Source organism: Diabrotica virgifera, chromosome 1 (assembly GCF_917563875.1).
Source record: "Diabrotica virgifera virgifera chromosome 1, PGI_DIABVI_V3a".
NCBI classification, from domain to species: Eukaryota; Metazoa; Arthropoda; class Insecta; order Coleoptera; family Chrysomelidae; genus Diabrotica; species Diabrotica virgifera.
This window is the reverse complement of record NC_065443.1, coordinates 102,308,292-102,329,363: the sequence shown is the minus strand read 5'-3', so window position 1 is coordinate 102,329,363 and position 21,072 is coordinate 102,308,292. Positions and strand designations below refer to the sequence as shown.

Sequence of the window (21,072 nt, the reverse complement as noted above, 5' to 3'; positions counted from 1 at the left end):
CAAACTATAGAATATTGTATAAGTGTAGTTTGTGTACTTACCTTATTTACTTGTGTGGAAAACGTAACTTCACCAGTTCTGCCATCTTCTACTCTTTCTTCCACGTTATGCGTAAGGCCGTCTTTGTCCTTTGTAACAGTTTGTTTGGTCGTCGTTTTGACAATGACAGGAGTACTAACTCCTTTCTTGCCCCTCGGTATCTTCAAATTTGCGATGTCTCCCAAATTATCAGCTGCGTATTCATTCAAATCGTCATCACTACTTTCTCCCGACGAACTATCATCACCTTTGGTGTACGTCTTTACCTTTACTTTTGTATCTTTGAGATCTTTAAAGTGGCTTGGGTCTATCTGAGCGTAGTTCAAAACTAATTCGCCAGTTATTGGATCTCGTCTGGCTGTTTTTGGGTCGATATCTCCGGTTTGAGGATCAATATGACCCCATTCTGTATGTATTTTTCCGGTTACTGGATCAATTTCGCCGGTAAGTGTTAAAACTTGAGTCACTTTGGTACTAGCACTCTTCACCAGAGGATCATTTGGATCTACTTGTACAATCTTTCCTGTTTTTGGATCTACCATGCTGTAGATATATACAGTTTGTGTGGATACGTTTATAATACGTCCAGTTTTTTCATCGAACTGACAATCCTTAGGATCAATTTCTTTAGCTTTTCCTTGTGGATCGTTTTGTGTTATCAGATATATCCTCACAATTACAAATTTACCTGTCTTAGGGTCTATCTTACCGTATTTGGTGTAAATCTGGCCGTTCTTAGGGTCAATTTCTGAGGCAGAATACAAAGGTTCACCACTCTCGTCAACTTCCGCTGTCTTTGTGAATACTTGATTAGATGCAGGATCGACTTTAATATTATGTGGATCGACTTTGTTCAATTTAGCGATTGAGCCTGATTTTGGATCTGCGTGACCATAAACAGAAACTATATAACCGGTCACAGGATCAATATGTCCAGTAGTGTAAACTTCTTCCTTTGTAATAGGATCATTATAATCGTAAATCCAAACTTGGTTGCTCTTGGGATCAATTCGGACTCTCTTACTATCTTTCTTAACAATCTCTCCCGAATCAGTAATTTTAGGATCGGTAATAAGTATTGCCACGAGTCTTCCGTAATTTGGATCAGGTTTGCCAGTTTTTGGATTGATATACCCTTTGAAGAGAATTTGTCCAGTGGAGTTATCTACTATACCCTGTTTAACTTCAACACGACCAGTTTTTGGATCAGTGTATGTTAAGGTAGCTTTTATTGGATCAATTTGGCCATATTTAGTATCAATTTTATGTGATGTGGGATTATACAGACCGTTTGAAACTTCAGGTACAAGATTCTTGGTATCAATAGTATTCTTTTTAGGGTCTATTTTACCTACAAATGTTACAACTTGAACTTCAGGTTCTACTTCAGAGCCTAGTTTTATTACTTGGCATAAATCTGGATTAACTGTATCACTTTTAGGATCCTTTACTCCCGTAGTTATAATTATATTACCCTCTTCATCGATTTGAACAGGTCTCGTTTCTACCTTGCCAGTTTTTGGGTCAATGGTAGTCAACCTTAAGTTTTTGATGTTGATAGTACCATATTTTGTTTTAATATCTCCAGTGGCAGAAACTTTTTGTGCTTTAGAATTTTCCATTTGGCCATTATTCACATCAACTTTACCTGTAATAGGATCTCTCTTACAAGTTATTGTTGTTATTTCTAAAACTGGATCATTCTGCCCAGCTATACTAATGATTTGTCCTAGTGTATTATCAACCTTACCAGTTTTTGGATCATGAACACCACTTGAAACAATAATTTGACCATTCACATCATTTACATGGGCTGATTTGGCATCTACTTTACCAGATTTAGGATCATTAATGATAATTTTACCGCTCTTAGGATCAATAAGCCCGTATTTAGATTCGATTAAACCAGTTTCTGGGTTCAGTAAAGCAGTCGATTGTTCTATTTGTCCTTTTTCGTTGTCGATCTTACCAGTCTTTGGATCAATTCTAGCAGTGATCACTGTAATTTTAATGATTTTCTTTTTCGGAATAGGAGCCAGGTTAGGATCCTGTGCTTGTTTAAGACCTACAATAGAAAATACTTGTCCCAGAGTTGAATCTAGCTTGCCAGTATGAGGGTCTACAACAGGACCTCCATTTACAACGATCTGGTTGGTAGTAGGGTCGACTTTTCCTTGGACAATCTGACTATTCCCGCTGGTATCCTTTGTTATCAAAGATCCTGTTGTAGGATCCAGTTGGCCGTATTTAGTTTCAACTAAACCAGTCTTTGGATCAACAATCCCCGTGATATGTTCAACAGTACCATATTCACTATCAACAGTACCAGTTTTAGGATCTTTCCTGCCAGTAATTACCATAATTTTTACAATTCTGTGTTTGGCAATTGGATGTAACACACCTGTTATAACTTCTTTCACTGGAGTTTCGGATCTTACGGGAATGGTTTTGATTGGAGTTGCAGATTTTACAGGTGAAGTAGACTTTACTGGTGTTGTCCTTGTTATATTTTTTTCGACTTGAGGATGTGATTTAATAGGAGTAGTTTGCTGTAGTTCTTTTTCAGACGGTTGTTGAGAAGCTATTGAATCTATTACTGGTTCAGTTATATGAACTGACACAAGTCTACCCAAGTCTTTTTCAATCTTTCCAGTTTTTGGATTAGCAAATCCACCTTTGAATAACAATTCGCCTGTATTCGGTTCGATGTGACCTTGTCTAACGTCTGCTTTTCCAGTTTTAGGATCAACTATTGTAAGAGTTTCTAAAACTGGGTCGAGGTGGCCATACTTAGTATATATCTTATTTCTATCTGGATCATAAAGACCTGGTGTGGTGTCAGCAGGTGAAACGTGTCTTGGGTCGATAGTATTTTTCTTTGAATCTACTTTACCAACATATGTTTTGATTTGAATTTCAGGATCAACTTCGGGGCCAACTTGAATAACTTGTACAGCAGTAGGACTGGCAGATCCTGTTTTAGGATCAATGACTCCAGATGTAATAATAATATTATCATCTTTATCTACTTGGACCGGTCTTTCTTGTATGATACCTGACTTTGGATCTCTGGTAGTTATTCTCATTAATTTCAAATTTATTGTTCCTTGTTTTGTAACAATTTCGCCTGTTTCAGGTATAATTTTACCATTTGTAATTTCAGTCTTACCATTTCTCAAATCAATAGCTCCGGTCTTGGGATCTCTTGTAGTTGTAATGGCAGTTACTACTACAGCGGGATGTTGAGGATCAACAACATTAATAACTTGAGACAAACTGTGATCGATCTTACCAGTTTTCGGATCTACAATGTTATCATCAATATAAATCTGACCTGTATTATCATCGACTTTAATTGGAGTAACGACGGACTTTCCAGATTTATCTTTAATGACAACTTTTTTATTCTGTGGATCAATTTTGCCATACTTCGAGTCAATTATTCCACTGACAGGATCTATAGTGGCTGTTAATTTTTCAACTACACCTTTGTCTGTGTCAATTTTGCCACTGTTTGGATCCTTTCGGCCAGTAATGACCAAAATTTTGATAACTCTCTTCTTGGGAACAGGATGCGAGGGAAGTAGGTTCTTAATTGGTGTTCCCTCTTTAGGTTCATATGAAGCAATAGCAATAATCTGACCTAGATTATTATCTTTTTTCCCAGTTCTAGGGTCAATTACAGGTCCTTCAACAAATTGTAATTGTCCTGTTGCTGGATCAATTTGTCCTTGTACTACTTCTTGTTTACCAGTGACTGGATCTAATATTGTAATCGTTGCGTTCTTGGGATTGATTAATCCATATTTAGATTCTATTTCTCCATTGGGAGTGAGAATTCCTGCTGACTGATCAACATGACCATGTTCAAGATCTAGTTGATGAGATTTTGGATCTCTCTTAGCAGTAACCGTTAATATCTTAATAACTTTACCCTTTCCTGTAGGTGCTACAGGACTTGGTACTTTTACAGAAGATACAGGTACGCTCTTCTTATCTGTTTTCAAGGGTGTACTGGTTACAGAAGGATCTACCTTTGATTCACTTAGTTCAAGTTTAATAACTCTACCATAATCCTTGTCAATTTTTCCTGTTTTAGGATTAACCAGTCCTTTAAACAGTATATCACCGGAAGGTTCTCTGATCCCTTGTTTAATTTCGGTTTTCCCAGTTTTAGGATCAATAAAGGATAGGGTTTCGTGTATTAGGTTTATTACTCCATATTTAGTATATACTTTGTTATTTTCTGGATCGTACATACCAATCGATTTTTCTGGAGCAGTTACAGTTTTGGGGTCGAGACCTTTTTTGTCGAGTTTTCCAGCTTGAGAGGTAACAACAATATCTGGTTCAATTTCAGAATCTATTTGCAAAATTTGACTCAAATTGTTATCTCTGGCACCTGTTCTTGGATCGATAACACCGCTCAATACAATAATATTGTCATTTGAATCAAACTGTATAGGATGTTCTTCAACTTTGCCAGTTTTAGGTTCGCGACTAACAATCTTCTTGCCATTAACATTGACTGATCCATATTTTGTGACGATCAAACCGTTTTTGGGATCGAGTTTGCCATTGGTCGTTTCTTTATGAGCTTTAGATGGATCTAATTGACCAGTTTTTGGATCTCTTTGGGCTGTTACAGCTGTGACAGGAACAATAGAATCACCTTGTTCTGAAATCTTAATAAGCTGTCCCAAGCTGTTATCAATTTTGTTAGATTTGGGATCTACCACTCCTTGTTTTACAACAATATGGCCCAAGTTACTATCGATTTCCACAGGGTACTGTTCAACCCTACCGGATTTTGGATCTTTTGAAGTGATTGTGCTATTTATTTGATCGATAATTCCATATTTTGAATCGATTCTTCCACTAACTGGGTCTAAAATAGCGTCCAGCGTTTCTGTATGACCTTTTTCTGCTTCAACTCTGCCAGATTTGGGATCTTTCTTCGCGGTGGTTACAGTAATCTTTATAATACGTTTATTAGGTGGAGTTACCAGTTTGTTAGCACCCTTAGGTCTTGGCTCACAAATAGCGATAATTTGCCCCAAGTTTGAGCTCTTATTGCCTGTTTTGGGATCAATGACAGACCCCGAAGTTATGATTATCTGTTTTGTAATTGGATCTATGTGACCTTGGACAACTTCTTTTTGCCCATTTGTAGGATCTGTAATAATAATTGTACCGTTTGAAGGATCTATTAATCCATATTTACAGTCAATGAGTCCCGTATCTACATTTTGTTGTCCGACCGTTTTATCAACTGTTGCAGAAGCCACGTCAATGTAACCTGTTTTGGGATCTCTACTACCAGTAACAACATATAAAGTAATAGGTCTTGTTTTTCTGGGACCAGCACCAGCAATAGCAGCAGCAGCAACTGTAGGAGATCCAGCTGATTTAGGTGATTGTGACGATGGTGGAGCTTGGTGCAGATATTGTTCTCCTGCCAAAAAGGCAGCACTATCAGCTTTGGGATCTCTAAGATGCGGATCTTTTTTAATTTTACCAACTTCTCCAGGAGCATAGTTAAACGCAGTAGCAGTAGCTCTTTTAGTTGGAGAATGAGGTACTTCTTGAGCACCGGTGGGAGTTGTTGGAGAACCAGGTTTCTCGTAACTAAAACCTTGAGTGAAGGGTTTTCTGGGCGTAACTTGATCGTCGGGAGTTTCATAATCGTACTCTCTGGTATAACCGGGCAATTGGGGAGATCCAACGGGAGGTCCACCTTTGTCTTTGCCGGATGTAGCAGCGACTTTCTCTTTTTCTTTTTTGTCTTTCGGGGATTTTTCCTTTTTGGAACCAAACAGAAAACCAGGACTCTAATGCGTAATCAAAAGACATGCATTAATTCATGCAATAATATTACTTAGTGGAAATTCAAGTGCAAATATTCTGTTTTACCCATTTCAAATCAATACGTTATTAGAAATGAAAAATAATCAACTATTTTGGTACGAAACACACAATATCCAGTTACAAACATGAACAATTTGTTAAAATCGTCAAAATATCAGTTGGTTTTTACACAATCGGTTCTGATTAAATTTACTTATTTCACTGGATGTAACTGGCTATAAAAATTTTATACTGGAACAGAATACCATGCATTCTAATATATTTCTAATACTAATATTTAATATCTCACAGTAATATTTATTTACCCTTTGTACATATTATTAGTCTTTATTCAAACCTTATTTATTTGAAATGTTATGTGTATATGGGATTAGCCAAAGCTTAGTTGTAATGACAATTAAATTATTACCTAAAAAATACTTGACGTTTAGATTTCCACTCCGGAAATTGTTTTCAAAAAAAGATTAAAGAGAACTTTGTTAAGGTACTAGTACACTAATAAATAGCTAAATTGAATAAAAAAAAATGAATAACCATTTTCAATTTCGTTGCAAAACGAAAATACAGCCGAACCATATTCTAGTCCAATCAGAGAGTGCAGCAAACACCTCTACCGGTTTCGAAACTTATTAGTCTCTCATCAGGAGGCACATATGCTGCTCTCTCTGATCCAACCAAAACAAACCCCAGCGTGCAGTCCCGGATTGCAACGAACGAAATGGCATAGATGCCCTAGCGGCAACTGCTGGCAAAAAGACTAAGTTTTCACTCTAATGGCATGTAAAATAACATAATGCTATTCCACACCCCACCAGAATGAAAACAATGAGAACCTTCTCTGGTTACACCTCCGAGGCTTCTACAATTTGCAAGCCATACGGATGCTGAGACTAAGGAAGATGAGGGAATTCTACAATTTACAATTCACGTCCCATCTGCCGAGCGCGGTAAAGTTCCAATGAGAATGGTTCCCTACGTACTCCAATCAGAGTAAATGTAAATAAAAAATGAATAACCATTTTCAATTTCGTTGCAAAACGAAAATACAGCCGAACCATATTCTAGTCCAATCAGAGAGTGCAGCAAGCACCTCTACCGGTTTCGAAACTTATTAGTCTCTCATCAGGAGGCACATATGCTGCTCTCTCTGATTCAACCAAAACAAACCCCAGCGTGCAGTCCCGGATTGCAGCGAACGAAATGGCATAGATGCCCTAGCGGCAACTGCTAGCAAAAAGACTAAGTTTTCACTCTAAGTTATGTTGTTTTACATGCCATTTACCAAAGCACCACATTTGGGCTTCCAGACCACTTCCATTGGATTCAGCGACCCAAAAAACCTATAATACCACCATCAAATCGCGGCGACCTAAAAGTGCCCACGGAACCCCCTACGTTGCGACTAGACTATCATGCTTATTGATGCATCATTCCACTGTAGCCTGTATTCATTGTCCCAGGCGTGTTTGCATATCTGTGATTGGTCGAAATCCCTGTTTTTGATGTATGTTTCATGCTCATTAATCCTGACACTTAGTGGTCTTGCAGTTTCTCCCCCATAGAAATTGTTGCATTCATAGGGTATTTTGTAGATGCAGTTCTTTGACGCCTCCTGTGTGTTGTTGGGTTTGGTTTTGGACAGGATAGAACTGAGTGTGTTGGTTGTTTTAAAGCAACTGTTCGTTGAAATATTTATTGAAATTCAAAGAATAGCATCAAAAGGGCTATTACCAAATCATCAATTTGGTTTTCGTGAACGTTGCATAGTCCAAAACTCGGCAAGCTATGCTTATCGTGGATGGCCCTTTATTTCGTATAATAATAGTCTTCTTTTTAGTACTAGAACAGCATGGCGGTTTAGTAAAATACTCACTCTGGTATTTTTCGATCATACGAAGATGGTAACAGGGCTAGTGCTATGCTTCAATTCGTTACTATTATCATTATATTATTTTTAGTTAATAAATATGTTTAATGCTAGAAGAACTAAAAATGGTATGTACAAGGGGTATATACTTACTATCTGTGTATACCTATTCTAAATCAAATTAATAAAATATGATTTTAGGGTAACTTCTACAGTAGTACTCTATATATTTTTTGCTCGCAAAATGATACAATTAATATAAAATATATTTTAAGGTACTCTTATATTGGTAATACTTAATTTTTTTTAACAGAAGTCTTGAATAAACGCATCAGAAGTATAAAGAATATTATTATCTCTTGGATATGTAGCATACAACTATTGTTATAATTTCAACCAATCATAGTTTCAGCTACATGATGTTAAGTCGCCTGTCAAAATTTTCAATGTGTTTTAAATGTATTCATTTTTTCGAATCCTGAAAAAACTAATAGGTATTTTTGAAAAATTTAAACGCAGAATGAAAGATTACGTTATTACCGAGGGCCAAAAGCCCCTTAGAACAAATAAAAAGTTTCTTTTGAATTAAATATTTGAAATTAAAAATCACACTCAATTTTCTCTTTTATTTTCACCCCTGTAACTTATTAAAATAAATATTATAGAAGTTTTCAGGGACTTTCGGCCCTAAGTAATACAGTCTTTCATTCTGCGTTTAAATTTTTCAAAAATATTTATTAGTTTTCTCAGGATTGATTGAACATTTTGACGGGCGACATTTTGCGCCTATGTCCTTAAAAGAGTATTTTAACACGAGCTTTAAGCTATATATCTTTTGAAATTCTTTGAGAGACAGAGAGCATATTTTATACCTGAGACCAAGTTGAAAAAGTTCACAAAATGACGTATTTGGAAACAGTCATAACGGACTAAATAGATCTAGACATAATAATAAACCGGAGAATAGCAATGGCTAAAACTACTTTTATGACAATGAAGTAATTTTTTTGCAATAATCATTTCAGTTTACAAGACAAAGAACGGTTAAGTGCTATGTCTGTACTTTTGTTTGGTCCAGAAGTTTAGACACTAAAAGTATCGACCATGAACAGAATTGAAGCATTGGAAAAGCGGATTTATAGACGGAAGCTGAAGATATCTTGGACAGTAATATAAGAAAAACTAATGAGGAAGTACTAAGGAGGGTAAACAAAGATAGAGAACTGCTAAAGACTGTTAAACACAGGAAAATGTCTTATCTGGGACAATACAATTGATCCTGATAGGAAAAACAGAGGGCCATAGAAGTGTAGGAAGAGAACAAGTTTCTTGGTTAAAAAACCTTTGTGAATCGATTCAGATATCAAATGCATGACAATTATTCTATGTTGCAGAAGACCGAGAAGCCTTCGCAATGGTGAATGCCAACGTCGGATAATTCCGATATGGCACGTTAAGAAGAAGAATGTCAAATTTGCATAAAGGCGTCCAGGGGAAAATATGAGAAGGGATATGTAATAAAAACATCCCACTAAAGTAATGATCGGGCCTGTAATGCCATGCGACAGGGCGAGTATAAAAGAATCTTGGAGACAAGATCTGTTCCACAAATAAACGAATGGTTTGGTAATGGCCGCAAGGTCTTTATGCAGGATGGAGCACCTTGCCATACAGCTAAAAACATTAGAAGTTTTCTATTTGAAGAAATTCCTTTATTTCCATGGCCCGGCAACTTACCAGACATGAAACCCATCGAAAATATCTGAGAGTGCCTAAAAAGGAAATTGGAGCAAACAGAAATGCAACATAAAAATCTAAATAGAAAAATAAAACAAGAGGTACTTAACAATGAAAATATCAGCTTGAAAAAAGTTCGCACGCATAGGAAACACAAAGAGCTTGATAGAGTATTTCGACAATTTTGGGGTAGAAGTCACAGCAAGGACACATATATCTCTAGAACAATTATTCGATGGCCTTTTTCGTATATACAATACGTTTAGTTTTCGATTAGGTATTCGCTATGTGCAAGTACTTGGAGGGGATACGAGAAACGATCGTGCGCGAGTAGCCGAGAAATCTTGTAGCTTTCTTCGCACATTTCTTAAATTCATATTGTCAATTGAAATTGTCATATTGACATATTTCATACCTGCTGTCACTGAAAAAAAAAGGGGATTTCGCAAATGCTGTGTAATAAATTGTAAAAATACAACAAAAATTATCAATTTAAGTTTTATTCGTTTCCAACTTCTAAGCACAAATTCTCAACAGAGAAAAGTGGATTTCCACCACAATAAAGCAGAAGTAAGTAACATAATTAGTTATTTACTACATACTATGTTTACCTTTTAATAACATAACCTCAATCTTAGTTTTTCTTCTTATTCTTTTTTGGGCTATGGCCTTGACAATTATCCAGTAACCAGGATTACTATAATTGGCCAATATAATTAAAAGTGCACGGTCCCAATAGGCGACTGAAGGAAGCACTAAAATCGGCAACCTTGCTTAGTCCACTATTGTTGTTTAATCGCCGAATGACGGCGGAGGACGAAGCTACGGAGCTAGAATCAGCGAGAATCATGTGCATTTAGCTTGAGAAGTGGGATCGCCTGGTATTCGACGCTGCGCATTGTTGCCATTTATAGGCCGTATGACCGTATATCTAGTATAAAACTAAACATGCAGTATAAAAATAATAACGATAAATGGTTCTTAAATATTTATTCTTTATACTCCTGATAAATTTTTATTCAGACTGCTAATCCCCTCCCCAAAATGAATGAACTTTAAACTCTACTAAGGGACTGCGAGCTGCTAGACAAAAACACATAAAGCTATCATACCTTTCCTTTATCCTTTTTATCGTGAGGTGACCTATCACTTTCGTTACTCGTGTTCAACTGAGATTCATCTACTCCGTTTTGTTGTGGAGCATTGACGTCTCGGTTTTCTTTGTCTTTATCTTTATCACCTTTTTTACCAAACAAACCTCCAGCGGGAAGCACGGCGACTCCACCAACAGGTTTCGATTTCTATTGAAAAACAAAATCTCACAGTGTAGCTAAGCAAGCAGATATCATAAAGTTCAAAAGCTGATAGATATAAAACTACACAGAAGCTCAAGTCTAATTACTGGAAATATTCGAAGCTTTGTATTTCACACAAGGATGGTTAACTTAAATGGTTTGATAATGAATACAACATCAATGAATTTGCTTATGTATATTTTTGTAATTTATTAAAACTTAAATTGTCATAATATGTGATAGCTCAAAAATGCATGGATATGAATGTGGTTATTTTTCTTTTTTATGTATATTTTTGTACTTTATTAGAACTTAAATTGTCATATGTGATAGCTCAAAGATGCATGAATGTGAAAAAGCATTTGACGAAGTAACACATAAAAAATTAGTCCAAATGCTAAAGACAAAAAACATAAACAAAAGGGACTTACGAATAATAATATCGTATGGCATTTTTGCCGGGGAGATCCTTTCGGATAGTTCCAGCGCCAATTACATCTTTAACCCTGTTTCAAGTAACTAGTGTCGATGTACACTAGCCCAGGGGGACCGACGGCTTAACGTACTCTCCGAGGCACGGTGAGACGGCTCGTGTCATTATTGGAAATGAAAATGGTTTGTCTTTGGCAGGGATCGAACCCACGTCTACTGGCGTATGAGGCCAGCGTTTATGCCGTTACCCACGGCCGCTCTGAAAGCCGCTCGTGAAAAAGCATTTGACGAAGTAACACATAAAAAATTAGTCCAAATGCTAAAGACAAAAAACATAAACAAAAGGGACTTACGAATAATAACAAACCTTTAACAGAATCAAAGAGCACAAATTGTAATAGATAACGAGATATTTGGTACACATAACGTTCAGAAATTGAAATCAATAGAGGTGTTAGGCAGGGATGTATTGTATTGTCTCCATTACTATTTAATGTATATAGTGAAGCCATTTTTGAGGAAGTATTACTATCTCAAAGTGAAGGAATAATAATTAACGGAAGATTTACATATTATTATAAGATACGCAGATGACACCGTGATTATGGCAAGCTCTTCTGTACAACTCAAGATACGCAGATGACACCGTGATTATGGCAAGCTCTTCTGTACAACTCCAATTACTACTAAACAAAACAAATTTCTGTGAAGAATATGGACTATAAATGAATATAAAAAGACAAAATACATGATAATAAACAAGAAAACAAATATACAAACAAGCATACAAAAATGGGAAATGTAGCGATAGAAAGGGTTGATAAATGCAAATATCTAGGAACCTGGATTTCAGACAATAATGATCAAACAACAGAAATAAGAGGCAGGATAGAAATAGCAAGAAATGAAATGAGTTTGTAAAAATGAAAACAATTCTCTACAACAAAGACCTTAGATTAGAACTGAAAGTAAGAGCTTTGAGATGCTACGTGTTTTCAATATTGCAATATGGACTTGAAAGCTGGATATTGAAACAAGAACATATAAATAAGCTGTCATCACAGCCTCTCTCAATCCACTGCTGGACATAGGCCTCCCCTGTTTGTCTCCAAAGTGTTCTATCTTGTGCTTGCTGTATCCAGTTTTTTGTTGTCCTTCGTAAGTCGTCTTGCCATCGTGTTGGTGGTCTTCCTCTGCTACGTTTATCGGCTCTTGGTCTCCATTCAACTAGTTTGCGAGTCCATCTTCCGTCCTTCATTCTGGCAACGTTTCCAGCCGATTTCCATTTTAAGTTACAGCTTCTTTCAATGACGTCTATGACTTCGGTCTTAGCTCGTAGAACTTCGTTTCTAATCCTGTCTCGCAGAGTGGCCCCTACCATTGATCGCTCCATTCTTCTCTGCGCTACTCTTAGTTTTTATGCGTTTTTGTTTGTGAGTGATAATGTTTCTGCACCATAGGTCATCACCGGTAGCACGCATTGGTCGAACACTTTTTTTTCATATTAGTTGGAATGTCACTCTTAAAAACGTTCCTAAGAGCTCCGTATGCTGCCCATCCTTGTATTATTCTTCTGGATACTTCGGTTGTTTGACTGTCTCTACCTATCTTAACTTCGTGACCCAGATATATATATTTGTCTACCAGTTCTATTTGTTCATTTTGTATTTCAAGGGGTTTACTTGGTACTAAGTTCGTCATATATTTTGTTTTTGTTATATTCATTTTTAGGCCTATTTTATGACAGGCTGTACTAAGTTCTTCTAACATTTTCTTTGTCCCAAATCGTCTGCAATCAGGACTATATCGTCTGCGTAGCTTAGGTGGTGTAGCATCTCTCTGTCCACATTTATTCCTTTGTCACCCCATTCGACGGTTTTGATCGCTTTTTCTAGAGCCGATATGAAAAGTTTAGGTGATAACGTATCACCTTGTCGGATACCTCTTTGGATTTTTATTTGGTTACTGTTAGCGTGTAGTTGTATCGAGCTTGTCGCATTTTTATATATATTACATATTAGTCTCGAATATCGGCTATCAATCTCTCGCTTGGTGCTTCTATAACACTGTCGAGTTCTTGTCAAAACCAAGGGCTTGTTATATTCTATGGATTTTTCGATTAGTTGTTTTATTGTTTGGAGGTGATCGTTGGTTCTAAAGTTTGCTCTGAATTCAGCTTGTTCTCTACGTTGATATAGGTCTAATTTCTTGTCTAATCTTGTGGTGACTACTCTCGTGAAAAGTTTATAAAGGTGGTTTAACAGACTGATTGGTCGGTAATTTTCCAGATCCGTTTTTTCTCCTTTTTTGTGCAGAAGAATTGTTTTGGCTCTATTCCATTCAGATGGTATGGATTTCTTTATCAAACATAGATTAAAGAGATCTTTTATTTTTCTCATTAGAGGTTCACCGCCATTCTTAACAGCCTCGATCACTATTCCATCGTCTCTTGGTGATTTATTGGATTTCATTTTATTCATCGCTTGTCTAATTTCACTGAGAGTTATTTCTGGCATGAGTTCAGAGCCTTGATTTAATATTGTTTCGTTTATTGCATCTTTTAGCTGTGTTTGGTTCATCCGTCTGCTTTTATAAAGTTCTCCATAGAAGTCTTCTACTATTGTTAAAAGCTCCTCTCTATTTGTTGTTATGTCGCCCTTTTTGTTCTTTAATTTAATGATCTGACTTTTTCCATTATTTAGATTTCATCACCGACTTTTTAGGCCTTTATTATTTTCTATGGTTTGTTTGATTTTTAGTGTATTGTAAGTCTTTTCTTATTGCTTTCTTGACTTCTCTGTTTATCTTTCTCTTTTGCTATCCATTTGGATCATTTCTTTCTGTAATAAGATTTCTTTGTTTCATTAAATCATTACTAAGTTTTTCTTCGTTCTTATTTCTTGGACAGTGTTTTCTCATGCTTTCTCCAATGGCTTGCGTAGTATGTTGGTTTAGTGCATCTATGTTGTCGTTGAGAGTTCTCTGTGTTGTTTCTCAGTTTGGTTTAGATGTCGTTTTGATATTCTTTAATATCTCTAGGTTGGGTCCATATTGGTATTGGTTTCATATTTACTAATTTGCGTCTCTCTTGTTTTGTGCTTATTTTAACTTCTGCTCTTACCATTATATGGTTACTACCAGTGTTGAATGCATTTAGGACCGTTACGTCTTGGATGATTTCTTTTTTGTTTGTAATTATGTAATTAATAATTATTTGTTTGTAATTAATAAGCTGAAGTCATTTGATATTTGGTGTTATACAGGGAAAGATAAGGAGGAAGGAGTACAGCAAGAAGTGTCATGGTTGAAGAATTTAAGGGACTGGTTTAAATGCAGCTCTATACAACTCTTAGCTTAGTTCTATGAAACCAAAGCAGCGATAAATAAAGATAGTGATTCAACCTCCGATTGGGAGGCGGCGCTTAAAGAAGAAATTGACATATAATGGAAGAGTAGGCTTTCACGGCCTCCTCACAGAAGGAATAAAAAGAAGTTCTAACAGTCCTCATGTAGAGACAAATTCACCTGTTTAGCAACCGACGTGATGGGGGAGTCATGCTGTGCCTAAGGGCCCAATCTTTATAAATTTTATCCATTGTTTGAAATTTTAAGTAACTATGCTAATAGAACAATTTTTTATACGTTTAAAGAGTTTATACCCTAGTATTTCATTGGTGGCTCAGCTGATGATCAACAAGTTCTAACCACTGATGATGATATTTTAAATATCGAAAACGTTCTGTCAATTATTTTGTGATTGATGGTATACAGCCAGCTACAGGAAAATTCTTTCCTTGTGGATTAATTATATTAAGTATATAATATATTATATTAAGTATATTATGATAAAAATAACTTTTAATCATAAAAATGATGTTTAATAAATGAGTTGACTTAAAAAATGACTTTTAAGGTAACCATCCTGAGACATACACATAAAGCGTATAAATATAAAAGTATATGAAGCAATGAAGCTATAAGATCTACGCGAAAACACGTGTGGCACCTAAAAATACAAAATTCCAGCATATACGGTATTTGTAAAGACCTTTTCGTTTTTTTCTGCCTCATATTCGCCTTCTATAGAACTAGCTGAACTTCCTGATTTTACAGATCCTGAACTTCTGTTCCTAGCAAGCTAAGTGTAGGGGGGCAATTGGTATTATTATGCTGTTGATTTATGGGAAATGGTTTGTGAATAATTCTTATATATAAAAATCACATGCATAATATATGAGCCTCTGAATAATAAGCAGTATGTTGTATAACATACATTATACAGGGTGTTTCTAAATAAGTATGACAAACTTTAAGAGATAGTTCTACATAAAAAAATAATGACAGTTTCCTCTATAAACATATGTTCGCAAATGCTTCCTTTCCGAGATACAGGGTGTTGAATTTTTTTTTTCAAACTGAAAAATTAATTTATTGCTCTAAGACCGGTTAAGCTATGAAAATGAAATTTGGTAGGTGTTAAGAGGAAGATATTGCGAATTTTCTGACATACAAATAAGAACTTTGTATTCATCATTGGTGCGCATACGGGTAACGGTCTGATTTTTTTAAAACAGATATTTCAAATTAAAAATTGTTTTTAAATTCCACGTTTAGTTTATAATAAAAACCTCTCTTGTCTTATTTTCATATGGTGCACCGTTTTTATGCAAAAAATAAACGTCTTAGCGAGTATTTTTCATTTCATTAAGAGTAAACAGTAGCGATCAACAGGTAGCAACAAACGCTTTCCAAGATTGCGGCTCTAATTTTGAATATTTTGTCGAGATATTTGGCACACATATTCGTAATATAATAAAGAATGGCGGTACAGAGCCCAATTTCAGAAATATGTTAGTATGTGGAAATTACTCTATAATTAAATAAAATATTGAAAAAAGGGGCCTGTATCGCCATTAAGAAAGTCACAAAAATACACTTTCTTCAAATAAACTTTTATATCCCGTGCCTAGATTTTGTGTCACATTTGAACTACTAAAAATCGATTTTTTTATAACAAGAAGTCGAACATCACTGACTTGGCAACATTTCGCGCCTATATGTATAAAAATTATTGTTTTTGATAGTATAAACGTCACTGTCAGTGTCGAATAACCGACGCACTGTTGCCTCACATTTGAAAGTTCGCAGAACTTTCGCAATCTTGGACCGCGTTTGTTGCTCCTGTTGATCGCTACTGTGTGCTCTTAACACATTATCAAGAACTATTTAGTACTATAATAAACTAAAACAATACGAGAAAATAACACCAATAAGATTAACTATTTTTGTATATGGGAAATAAGTCACAATTAAATTGAAAAAAATAATTGTGGCTTATTTCCCATATAAATAGTTAATCATAAAAATGCCATAACGAAATAGCTTCAGAACAACACCAATAAGATTTCAACTAGGCGCAAAGTTACAGTAAATGTTCAAAATTACCTCCTTTACTGGCGATAGCAGAATTTTATATTCACCATTGGCGCGCGAACGGGTAATGGTCTGAACTTTTTTAATAAAAAAATAGTACGACACTGGGATATGTCAAATTAAAAATGATTTTTGAATTCCTCGTATAATTTGTAACAAAAAATATATCTTGCCTTTTTTTCATATGAGGCGCAGTTTTTATAGTTAAAAATAAAACATCTTAACGCTTACACAGTAATCGAGGTCTCTCTCCTGTCGTTTCCCCATTACTGAGGATCGTGATTTCTTCCAATATTCCTAACAATGTTTCTCCATTGGTCTCTATCTTCAGCTGCTCTAAAAGCTTCGCAGAATGAGTTTCCAGCTGAATGCTTTATTTGGTCAGATCATCTAGTTGGTGATCGTCCTCTTGATCTTCTCCCCGGAACGTTTCCAGAAACAATTAATCTCTCCAAACTGTCGTCACCTCTGCGAACTACGTGACCAAAGAATTGCAGAATTCGTTGCAGACATATTGTGGACAGTCTTTTATTAACCTTTAACTACACGCACTGGCGTATTTTGTACGCCAGATATAAGAATTCTACTGCAAATATATTTAAAAATTTAATTTTTGACCTTGTTTATGTCTCTAACCTATCACTGGACTGTGCTTTACAATTTGGTTTTAGTTTCGTTATAATCGGCGTTCTAGGAAGATCGTAATTTACAGTTTATTATTTGTTGTTTCCGGTGGTGGACAATATGCACCACGATTATATTAATATAAGTAGTAATATAAGTACATATTTCAATTGTTTTTTAGTTATTATGGCACAAAATATATTTTTCTTTATAAACAATACTTTTTCTCCCGTAAAAAATCACATTTCAAAAAAATTTTTATTCCATGATTCCAGTTATAAATCCCAATTGGTTTACTGAGAAGGAACTCCAAGTATTCACTGATGCCGAATAAGGTTTATAACAAACAACTAAGTGTATTCTTTCAAAAAAAAATAAACAAATCCGCTGTTATTGTGTATTTTCTTGTGGCGTATAAAGTACGCCACGCGTGTAGTTATGTAATAACTTGATGCGCGGGTAGTTAAAGGTTAATATTGAGTTGGTTTAGAATGGAAACGTTCGTCCTATGAGCTGTCCAAGGTATGCGCAGCATTCTTCTCCAGCACCACATCTCAAAGGCATCAATTTTTTGGCGCTCGCATGCGCGAAGAGTCCAAGTCTCTGCTCCGTATAGAAATATTGAGAATACAAGGGCATTCACCAGTCTCATCTTGATATTTTGAGAGATAGATCTTTCCTTCCAAACGTTAGTTAGGCGACTCATCGCATTTTTTGCCATACCAATACGTCTCCGAACTTCTGCTTCACAGTTACCATCGTTAGTTATACTAGACCCGAGATAGACAAAGGTGTTTACTATCTGGTATTCCTGTAATATGTTAGTCAGTTGAATAGTGTCAAATCTGTCGACCACCATTATTTTTGTCTTAGCTTTATTGATTTTCAGACCAACTCTATTGCTTTCGTACTCAACTCTTCGCAGAAGATCAAACATTTCTTGCTCATTTGCTACTATAAGTAATCGAGGTAGTTTTCATAAATATGCATAGAAACTTATTTCAAGTACTTTGTAAACATTAAAATGTTTTATTTTTTTTTACATAAATACCCTCAGTGGCGTACTATTTTTTCATTAAAAAAGTTCAGACCATTACCCGTACGCGCGCCAATGATGAATAAAAAATTCTTCTGTCACGTTTGAAAGAGGTCATTTAGAACATCTGTTGTAGGTTTGCGCCTAGTTGACATTTTATTAGTGTTATATTCTGTTATTGTTCTAGTTTAGTATTAATTGTATTAGATAATTATTCTTGACAATGTATTGAAGAAATGAAAAATACGCGCTAAGATGTTTATGTTTTTGCATAAAAACGGTGCACCACAAGAAAATAAGGCAAGAGAGATTTTTTATCATAAATTAAACGTGGAATCGTGGTGGCATACTATTTTTTTTTTCTTAAAAAGAATTCAGACCGTATCCGTATCCGTATGAGCGCCAATGATAAATACAAAATTTCTATTTGTATATCCAAAAAATCGCAATAACTACCTCTTAAAACCCACCAAATTTCATTCTTATAGATTAACCGGTCTTAGAGCAATAAATAAATTGGCAGTTTGAAAGAAAAATTTTAACACCCCATATCTTGAAAACGAAGCATTTGCGGTCATGTGTTTATAGAGCAAACTGTCATTATTTTTTCATGTAGAATACCTTTAAGTTTGTCATACTTATTTAGAAACACCCTGTATAGTTGCATAATTCGAGTAGACCAACAAAAATCTAAAGAGATTCCAATAAGAAGAGGAATATGACAAGGATGTGTACTATCCCCTCTTAGTTTTTAATATGTGCTTAGAAGAGATGTTTAAAGAGGCATTAGAAGACATCAATGAAGGCATCTCAATATTAACGGAACACTAGTGAATAATCTCAGATATGCAGACGATACAGTACTCCTTGCGGGCAGCAGAGAAGGGTTGCAAATTTTTGTTGATCGCACTACGCAATACTGCGAGAGGTATGGAATGGCTCTGAACGCAAAAAAAAAACAAAAATCATGATTTTCAGTAAGAACAAGATTGAAGACGAAACAATCTACGTTAAAGGAAAAGCTTTAGAGAAAGTACTCAGATACAAGTACTTGGGATGTGAGCTAAATGAACAATGGAACCGCAGCCTTGAAATAAAACGGTGTATTGAGATGGCCAGAAGCGCTTTCAATAAGATAAAAACAGTATGATGCAATGGAAAAGTGGGAATAGAAATTAGCCTGAACAATAATTACTTACGGACGCAATTGAAACACGCCAACTTTGAGATGTGGTGTTATCGAAGAATGTGGAATCATGGACACAACACGTAACAAACACGGAAACATTAAGAAAGATGGAAAAAGAAATACTCAACACTATGAAGGAAAGAAATAAACTGCTCGTCAAAAGTTAGGAATATAGAAAATTCTGCTGAATTTTTATAGTAGATTTTTTCGTGAACAGATTAACGGATTCCGCTAATTTTTTTTTTATTATTTTAGACTTTTCTTTAGTATTTACACAGTTATGCAAAGGTTTACTCAAACTTTTTTTTTGTACTTATACTGGGTGGAAGAAAAGAAATGTTTTTCTTATGTTAAGTTTGAGACGCCCTGTAGGGAGGACGAGGTACAAATGGGAGTATATGTCGAAATCGTATTGTAGTCTTATGTTTTGTGAACATTTTGTTTTTTGAACGTCCCTGATATCTTTAGAAATAAAAAAATAGACGGTTTTGTAATTTAACATGTCTTTTAACCGAAACAAAAGTTTGAGACACCTTGTAGGGAGAAAATGACACAAAGGTGAGTATACCTCGATATTTTGTGAATATTTTATTTTTTTAATTTCTCTGATATCTTTAATAACAAAGAAACTAGACGATATTACTCTTTAATATGTGTTTTAACTGACGTCATGCGTCACATCACAATATGTGAAACATAGAAAAACATATTAAAGAGTAATACCGTCTAGTTTCTTTGTTATTCAAGATATCAGAGAAATTAAAAAAAATAAAATACTCAAAAAATGAGACTACAACATAATATCGGGTATACTCACCTTTGTGCCTTTTTCTCCCTACAAGATGTCTCAAACTTTTGTTTCGTTTAAAACACATGTTAAATTACAAAACCGTCTATTTTTTTGTTTCTAAAGATATCAGGGACATTCAAACAACAGCATGTTCACAAAACATAAGACTACAATATTATTCTGATGTATACTCACATTTGTACCTCGTTCTCTATACAGGGTGTCTCAAACTTAACACAAGAAAAACATATTTTTTCTTCCACCCGGTATAAGTACAAAAAATAAGTTTGAGTAAACCTTTGCACAACTGTGTAAGTACTAAAGAAAAGGATAAAATAAAAAAAATAGCGGAATCCGTCTGTTCGCGAAAAAATCAACTATGAAAATCAGCAGAATTTTCTATATCCCTAACTTTTGACGAGCAGTTTATGAGCTACTTGGGACACATACTAATAGACAAGGCGAAAACGGCGGGTTCTTTGGAGAAAATATTCCCATGAGATTTTTTTGCATATTCACATTCGTGAGACATTCCAGAATAAGATTGAAGTCGCCCACGCGAAAAGTGGTCCAAATTTTTTTTTAACAATTTTTTTTAATCAAATTGCAAAAATCAATGTTTTGGACCGGAACATTTTTTTTTTAGTTTTTTTGGTCCATTCTGGATAAAAAAGGTCTCTTATAATTTTTCTCTAAAGTTAATCGTTTTCGAGGTACATTTTAAAATTGAAAGAAATGAAAAATGGCGATTTTCAAGGCTTA

The 21,072-nt window shown here is 35.2% G+C and overlaps 1 protein-coding gene across 5 annotated transcripts in view; it reads right to left on the bottom strand.

Moving 5' to 3' along the window:
• LOC114333203 (protein 4.1 homolog) overlaps window positions 1–21,072 on the bottom strand; it is a 138,960-nt gene that overhangs the window by 41,461 nt on the left and 76,427 nt on the right. For all 5 annotated transcript variants that reach the window (XM_050657862.1, XM_028283054.2, XM_050657883.1 and 2 more), the window contains exons 9-10: window positions 10,624–10,812; window positions 42–5,870 (exon numbers count right to left, since the gene is read on the bottom strand). In XM_050657862.1, the coding sequence (XP_050513819.1) occupies window positions 42–5,870; window positions 10,624–10,812 (6,018 nt within the window). The remainder of the gene's footprint in view (window positions 1–41; window positions 5,871–10,623; window positions 10,813–21,072) is intronic.